Here is an 8,810-nt window from a genome sequence, read left to right on the forward strand (position 1 = left end):
TAAGTGTCATCAGACTGTCTTTTAAACAGCTACAGTGTGCATTGTTATAATAAGCTGCTCAGCAGAGAAATTTGAGCTGCTTAACCCTGTGGCGCTGGCAGGTCCAGTGATCCCAGTGGTAAGCACTGAAACAAACACAGGGAAGTCAGCCAACATTTGGCATCAAGAGATTAAAAAAAGAGGAGGGAGCCTTCTGGAAAAAGAATAGGTGGCAACAGAGCCCCCAGAACACCGCTTATCTGGTTAACATGCATGCTTCATCATGGGAAACAAAATTAACCTTGTAACATTGAGCGTGTGATTTAGCTTTCCAAACAAGGCTGACATTGAAATCAAGACATTTCAGGAGATAATTTGCACTGGGGCATTAGAGCAGAGAAGCTGAGGTAAAATCTTTATGGAAGTTACTGGCAAGGCGGCCAGTGTCTGCAACGGGGTCAGTGTTCGATGCTGGCAGTCACAGCACCACAGTTGCATCCCTGTTTTTTGTTCTCCATCTGCTGCGTTACCTGGTACAGGTCATTTAGGGCTAAACTTCTAAATACCGGTCTGGCTCCTGCTTAGACACCAAAATCAGTGATTGGGTTTTCAAGAGCTGTGTCTGTGCCAGCTGCCGGGACATGCTGAAAGCCTGTCTGAAGGCATCACAATGAGAAGGACTGAGCATTTTTTGCAACTCTTGTTCTTAATTCTTCTGTATCTCAGTGTCCTCATCTATAATGGTGGTAGGGTAAGCTCACCTCACTGGACTGCTGAGAGCCCTAATACATTAGTATCCGCGGGCAGCTTTGAGATCCTCTGGAGTGGACATCCTAGAGAAGTGGAAAAATACCATTATTAAATAATTTAATATTTGAAAAGCACTCTGAAAAGCAGCATTTAAGTGCAAAGTGTTCTTATTGTTAAATATTAAAAGCAATTTAAGTGTGCTGAATCTTGTTACAGAAATGCTGACTCCAGAAAACAAAAGCCTTCCTATTGAATTCAGAATAAAATGCAAATGAGATCTGCTCCCTCCTTTAAGAGCTATATCTTCAGATGAGACAACTTCTGCTTGTTTCAGAAACACAGACAGTGTGGAAGGAGGCTTCGCTCGAATGGCAGGCAGGAAGTATCTGAAAATGCAGCAAGCGATTCCAAACAAATGTAAAGCTGTTTGGCAGAGGAAAGTCTTTCAGGATCAGTGTACTGTGGAAGGCTTTACTGTACAGCCAGGGCACAGGCAGGCAGGGGAACAGGGGAGGGTTTCATTCTTAATTAAGAATGTTCATCTCAAGAGACTCTGCCCTGTCTCCTGTGGCAAGGCTTTTCAGTGCAGATGGACACACTGCTGATGACATTACAATGTGCAGCATGTACTGAAGAGTATTACTGCAATGGAATTACTTCATGCAGCAAGGAAACAAAAGGAGCATGAATTTTAAACCTCTAGGCTTGTTGGGACCCTGAAGCTTCTCAGGGAAACAAACACTGGTATAACACAGCTAGTGTTCTTGATGCAAAGGGAATTTCTATGGCCCGGAATAATTCTTCTTTCATTACTGCAGACAGGTTTCTGAGGCTTAGATACCATATAAAGGCAGCCTGTAGAGGATTTTCTCAAATGCTCATGTTGCTTGCTTGCTTTTTATTTATTTTTAAATAATACATGCTTCCATTTTAAGTCTGCCTTTGCCCAGTTTTATCCACCTGCCTTCAAAGGTTCTGCTTTTCACAAGTGCCACTCACGGTGGAAACTATCACCTTCCAGTTGGAGACCCTTAGTGATCATCCTATAAGCCCATGTTTTGAGCCCACTGTTCCTCTCTGAGTGCCCATGGAGTAAACATTACCTGTTTGGAGAGACCTGCTTTGCTTTCTCCTGATCCACTGGTAGTTTCCTACAGCACCTCCCCATTCCTCTAGAAACTACCTCGCCCTCACTGCATCTCTCCTGTTGACAGTGTGCTGCTTTTATGTCTAGTCCTGACAGCAACTTGGATTATTTAAAGGAAGATTTTTAAAATAGATGGGTTTGAAGTTGGACCACAATTGAAATTTTGGCTGGCATCTCCTGGGACACCCAGTTTGCCCAGCAAAGAGGTTTGTGTCACAAGCAAGCAAGCTGAAGCTGTGTAGTTCAGGTACGGCTAGCGGTGTTTACAGAGTTTGGGTTTTCTTATCAGTGAAGCTGGTTTGGGCTTGATGTTCCTTTCAAGAGCATCAGCTGGTGAGTCTGGAATGTTGGTATAAGGGTTGTATTGCATGGGCCATCCAGGAGCTTCCTCTGTATACCCAAGAGCGTATGTTATGGGCTTGCAAAGTGCTGCTATACTTGCCTTCCCTTTATTCCTTCCAGTGTTCCAATGCCGTTTTACTTTTTCTCCCCGGCAGGCAACAAGCACAGATTCCCATTGCCACTGCGGGCGTAGTTTACCCAGGAGCCATTGCCATGGCAGGAATGCCTTCCCCACATCTGCCCTCTGAGCACTCGAGTGTGTCCAGCAGCCCGGAACCCGGGATGCCCGTCATCCAGAGCACTTACGGCATCAAAGGAGAGGAGCCTCATATCAAGGAGGAGATGCAAACCGATGACGTCAATGGAGAAATCTACGATGAATACGATGAGGAAGACGATGACCCTGATGCGGACTATGCCAGTGACAGTGAAAATCACATTGCGGGCCAAGCCAACTGATCAGGGTCCAAATATCCCGTGACCTACAGGACTTCAAGGAGAAAAGAAAAAATAAATAAAGCTCCATCTGGTTTATCTTTGCCAGTGGCCAAGCACATTAACTTTCTCATACACTGACTGTTACTTTAACTGTTAGTCTTAACTAGTTGGGACATCAGCTGACTAATAGACATCAGCCTGCATCAGAAGAAAAAAGGCTCAGAAGAAAGGAAACAAAGACAACGACGACAACAACAACAGAATGATATAAGCTATGGGTAAAATAATGCCAGTAATTCAGCTGCTATACCCAAGCACTGAAGTCTTACCCGTCGACCTTTTATTATTATTATTTTTTTTTCAAATAAACTTTATGGCTGTTTGTTCTACAATGTTCTAGAAATTCTCACTCAGGTACACAGTGCCAACAAGTGGCTTGTGAATGTGTTTTGTTGTTTTGTGCTACAGTTTAAAGAGAAATAATTTTTTTTTCTTTTTTTTTTTTTTGGTAATGCACCTGACAGGAAAGAAAAAGATAAAATTCCTTTTACCCCTTCTGTCTCCTCCTCCTCCTCCTCCCTGGCAAATCTGGGTCAGAAGTGTGTGCGTGTGCGTGTGCCTGTGTGCGTGGCTGGCAAGGAAGGAAGTGGGGAGTCTGTTTCTGTTAACCCCAACAAGCAATTATTTCCTTTCAAGAGAGGACTTCTCTTCATCAGTTGCACACCATACTGAGTCTTTGAGCAAGTGCCAAATTTGTACTAAAGCGCTGAACTAGTCCAATTTGCTTTTGTTTTTGGTTGGTCTCTTCTTCTTGTTTTGTTTTCCTTTTGCTTTTCTTTTGCTTCCTGCTCTGTCTTAAGTTAGGACAGTGTCGTATCTTAGACAATCCCTTGAAGAACCTGATATACCAGCAGCTGGTGAGATTAGACATATATTTTTGGTTTTACTTTTTAAAGGAAACTGTAGGTGCCGTTCTCAGGTGAAAAAAAGAGAGAGAGACATAAATTTAGAGAGAAAATATTTTATGATCTTGGATTTTCATGTGTGTGTGTTTATGGTACTAATACGAAAAATATTGGACTATTGTGAGCAAAAATCATGTTCCAGAATGAAGTCCCGCACCCTCCAAATAACTTGGTCTGTAAGGAGCCTCTGCTTTTAATTTGCACTTCAAGTGGCAGCGTATACAACTTAAAAAATACTTGTCCACAATGTGACTTGTTCAGCACAGGACAGGACAACTGGAAGCGTTACCTCCTTGCTGAGCATAGTTAGGTTACCGTGCTTTCCAGTTTTGATGAACTTGTACCTTCAGGGTGGCTGAGTACTGATTTCTGATTCAAAAGGCAATTTTTTTAAACTGACGTTTTTTAATCCTTTGCACTTGTGGAAATCCATTTTATTAGTGGGATGTTTGTGTAAGAAGAAAGACTAATAGCTGTGAAGAGATTTCCATATTCAAAGTGGGCATGTAAGAACCCGAACCAGTGCTGAGTTTCTCTAGCTGCTGCTTCTCACAGGTGAAAAAAAGTGGGCTAAAATATTCTCAGTGTTGTTGCAGAGCCCTTAGATATGTTGCTGGGGCAATTTTGCCTTCCTTGGGCAACAGCAACCAGATGAGGAAGGTGATAATCCTAAGCAGAGATTGACCTCTCATATTTCCAATAAGGTAACTGAATGTTACATGTCATTTCAGAAAACCAGAATGCAAATACAAGTGAACCAAGGAGTCTCTTTCCATCTCTTCACTCTGATCTTCCTGTAGAAGGAGAGGACCCAGGTTTGTGTAGCAAGGCATAAGCATTAGATCTAAACCAGCCAACCAGCACTAAAGGCTACCTCTCATTTCAAACAGCAGCTATCCAGGAGCTCCTCTCTGGCCTGGGAAGCCAAGTCCTGGGATCGTACTGAGGCAAAACCCTTCCTCCAAGTTGACTTTGTGACTGAGGATGCCACCTCCATATTCACGTTGCTTCCTGGTAAATTCCTGCTCCTAGAGAGAAACTCATCGCTATCGGTATCACTTTTTACTTGTAAAAATAGCCCTGTGTGTCTTAGTGCCAGTGAGATCCCAGTCCCAGCGTCCACCAGAGCCATGATCTTCAGTACTTGGCAACACTGATATTGCAAATGGTCACTTAGTTAGGCAGATTTAGCTCATGGTGCAGTCCGCCATTGAAGTCCCGGTGCAGGATGAAAGGGGCAGGTAGGAGGAGAGACTGGGAAGGAGGACGTGGCGGTGGGTCTGTCTTTGCCGCTTGAAATCCCACTTGAAGTGTAACTTGACCCCTGCAGACCTTGTGCAAAGCAAACAAGCAAATGCCGTGCAAGGCTTAGGACAATACTCCAATGAGCGGTTTGGACGTGTGATAGTTTTACCCTGAAGCATCTGTTTTATTTTTCTCCTGATTTCCCTTTTTTGATTTCCACCTCTGCCTTGAAAAATTCTTTTCTTTTATCTCTCTCTCGGAATTGCTCTGAAGTTATGCTTGGAGTAGCTGATCATATCCTCCATGTCAGAGAGGGTTCTTTTTATTTGTATTTTATGACTGTGTTGGGGTTGGTTTTTTTTCAGTTGAACTGCCTCTTCTTGCTAGTGTTGTAATGGTAATAATAATAATAATAATAATAATGGTCAGCTGTTCCCAGATTAGTAAATTATGTATAATTTATTTTATCCCCCCCCTTTTTTAACTTTATTTTATTCTGTTCTAATTTGGCAGTGCAGCAAATGAAGCTGTTAGCTATTTAAAATGGATACCCGCCCCCACCTTGCCTTTTTATATATATATAAATATATATATACATATAAAAACAAATAGCTTCTTCTTCTGCTCACACCATTCCTCTTTCTTTTATTTTAATTTTGGCCCCAGCCATGTCAACTTCTGATGTTTATTATGATGGAGTGAATTAATGGGAGTGTTGTTTTCAATCTTAATTAACTTCTGCTCTCTCATCACTCATTTTAGTTATTTAATTACACCAGTCATCTAGAGCCAATTTTTTTGAAGCACTCTGTTTGGATAAGAAGGAAAAAAAAATAGACAATTGTTTTTATATCATTATTATGTACAATGTGAAAACAGATATTTGCTCCTGTTTTTTTTAACTTTTAAATTTGTTCCCTGTCTTTGTGAACAAATTACTTCTGACTCTTGTGGGTTCACCTCGCATTTGCTGGATGCTCGATTTCCACCACGTTATAGAGACACTCTGGTTTAATCGTGTCACTTTGGGCTACCAGAAATACTTTGTTTTAGCTCCAGGTAGGTGCCACTGTGGCAGGCGCGATTGGAGCAAGTCTTAGGTGCGTGGGCTGGAAAGCCAGCCGCGGGGAAGTCAATGGGAAAAAAGACCCTTTGACTTCAGTGGGACCGAATTTCAGCCCCGGACCATGGGCTGTGTCACAGGAGATGCTCCTGGAGGCAGCCCCGTCTCTGCAGGCAGGGTCGGTCCCGGGCCGGAGGAGCGAGCGCCCGGGCCAGGGCAGCAGGACCCAGCTCTGCTCTCAGCCGTGGGCTCCACTTTGCTCACCGCCTCGGCCTGGGCATGGGCTCAGATTAACGCTGGTTTTGTTACCGAGCACATTTCCGTCTGAGAGGCTATGCTGGAGCCTGGGCTTCGGTCAGGCTTTCTGAATGGGTAGCTTCAGCAGACTATCCACGTCCTGCGTTGGGATGTTCAATAGAAAAAAGGCAACAAAAAAAAAAAACACATTTTTTTTTCTAAAAAAGGGATCGGGGGTCCAAAACCAGCAAAATACTTCATGACTGTGCTAGTGTTTCATTGAGTCCAAGGATGAGCGCCCATATATCCTTTGGCGATAGAAGACCAGATTTGAAAATGAGGCCCTGTTTGTCCCTCTTTAATTTCTTAGGGGAAAAAGAAAAAAAAAAATTATAAAGGACAAAACACAGCAAAACATACATTTATAAAAAGATTTTTCTATCTTGTTTCTTTTTTTTTTTTTTTTTCCTGGGTTCTGTGCCCTGGAGCATGTAGAAAGACCAGGTTAGAAGAGATTAGGATTGTATTAACCTAAAAGTGCATCGAGGCCTTAATGCTGGGCCAGGTTTCGTTCTGCTCTTCCCTGGGAAGCTGGCGAGGAAGGGTGGTCTTGGGGAGCTGCCGGGGGGCATACAGGCCATCTCCTCCTACACTGGGGGAGCCGCTTGTGTCGTGCGACCTTAACAAAGAGCAACACCAGCAGTGGGGAAAAGGGGAAAAGAAAGAAGAAGAAAAAAAAAAAAAACTGAGGCACTTGCTTCTAAGCTCAATTAAATAACACAGAGTATATCCTTTTTCAATTTATTCATGCCTTATATTAGTAAAATAGGATTTTTAAGTGCATTTAACATCTTTATTTAACCGTTCCGCTATATTAATCAGGCCCCCAGAAAAGAACACTAGCTATTATTATAGCATTTAATTAGTTTTGTAACCAAATCCTCTTATTACGAATGCATATGGAAGAAATTCTTTCTTCGAAGACATTATTTCAAAGATTTGGTTACTGCAGTAGACTCTCTCTTTAATTAAATCATTTTTTAGAAAGTAAATTGTCTTTAACCTTTTTACAGCACGTTTTCAGAGCTTTTTCTTTTTAATCCAAAGAGATGAGCTGTTATTGTCCCCGAAGAAGCCTCTGACATCACATTCGTAACATCAAAAATAATTATACTCCGTGGAAATGTAGACCTTACTTAACAAGGATTCATCTGCTAGAATGAATGGCAACTATATGATATCTCCTATGTTTAAGGGCATGATTTATCGGATAGGAAGTATTATTGTCTGCCCACTTCTTGATAGAATCATTCCTTCAATTTTGCAAAGAACTGTGTGTAATTCACTAGATGTGGATTCAAGTGTATCCTCAATTCACAGGGCATGGGCTGGCTGTTTAGCTTGGTTTATATTTGCATTTTTTCAACTTTATCTTAACTTGTCAGTTTCCCAGATTGAAGAACATGTCAAGTTCGTTTTTTTCTACTGACTGATTTCTCTACTCCCCAGTGTTTTTGTCACTGGTTTGCTGAAACAGTATTTACATAGCTCCATTGGCTCTAAAGCTCTTACTCCTTCTAACGTTTTGGATTTTACAAGTGAAATGAAAATAGAAAAGAAATAGAGACAATCAAATGCCTGGAGCTTAAAACAAAGTATGTGCAACCTACCATCTCACTTGAAATTTAATAAAAAAAATAATTATGTAAATATAACATAGAGTTATAGATTTATATTTTGTTCATAACACATAGTGTAATATAAGTTGTATATTTTCATGTTTTGGTTTTATGTTATCATTCATGCCACAATAAATGAAAAAAAACAGGACTTGATGTACTCTTTAAAAAAAATACAATGTGGGTTTCCACCATCCTGGGTTTTTGGTTTGGGGATTTTTTTGTTTCTTTTGCATTCCCCTTTTTCAGTATTATTGCCCTGCAAGGCACCAATAAAACAGCAAATGTGTTCTTTACCTACACTGTGGTCTGTTTCCCACTTATTATAGCAAAGGGTGCGCTAGTTAATTTTGTTGTTAAGAGAACAAAGCCCCTGGGCTTGAGCGAAAAACAAGAATTAGATTCGGTTTACCAGTCTGCTCCAGAATTCCAGCTTTTCATCAAATTGTGGGAAAAAATTTCACCCTATCTTTAAAATATCGGTGTTAAACCAGAAGAAAAGGTTGGTTCCTGAACAATGTATTACCCTGCAATTTCCAGTTCAGAGTCAGGATACCTCATAAAGCGGGGATGGTTGAATCTAGAGGTTTGGTCCGTGCCCACCTTCCCAGGTTATGTTCGCAGGCTCATCTGTTCGGAGGCCAAAGCAAATTCAGGGAAATACCCAATTATAAACGCCCATGACACAAAGCTATGAAAAAAATAGCTCTGCTCATAGTTAGTCAAAATGTCCCAACATGCTGCCTAAACAGTTCATGAAGTTTTGACAGCAGCATATGGCACAAAGTGGGATTAAATGAATTTGTGCCTGTTTTTGACAGTAAGTTATTCTGATGGGTGCTTACTCTCAAGCGCCTATGGCTTGACAGATGCCATTCCATGGTTCCAAATTTCCTAAAGGGAAAAGGCAATATTTGGGAAAGCAGGAGGGGGGTGGCGGAGGTCCTATGAACCTGCCCGCACTG

General features: G+C 41.6%; 1 protein-coding gene across 21 annotated transcripts in view; it reads left to right on the top strand.

The window, feature by feature from the left end:
• The window catches only part of SOX5 (SRY-box transcription factor 5), a 657,930-nt gene extending 649,785 nt beyond the window's left edge, over window positions 1-8,145 (top strand). For 20 of the 21 annotated variants that reach the window (XM_071815743.1, XM_071815738.1, XM_071815734.1 and 17 more), the window contains one exon: window positions 2,374-8,145. In XM_071815743.1, coding sequence (XP_071671844.1) covers window positions 2,374-2,677 — 304 coding nt within the window. In that variant the 3' untranslated portion in view covers window positions 2,678-8,145. The remainder of the gene's footprint in view (window positions 1-2,373) is intronic. The other variant, XR_011741632.1, reaches the window with a different exon arrangement.
• The last annotated feature ends 665 nt before the right edge of the window (window positions 8,146-8,810 follow it).

The sequence above is a fragment of the Patagioenas fasciata genome, chromosome 1 (assembly GCF_037038585.1).
Source record: "Patagioenas fasciata isolate bPatFas1 chromosome 1, bPatFas1.hap1, whole genome shotgun sequence".
NCBI lineage: Eukaryota > Metazoa > Chordata > Aves > Columbiformes > Columbidae > Patagioenas > Patagioenas fasciata.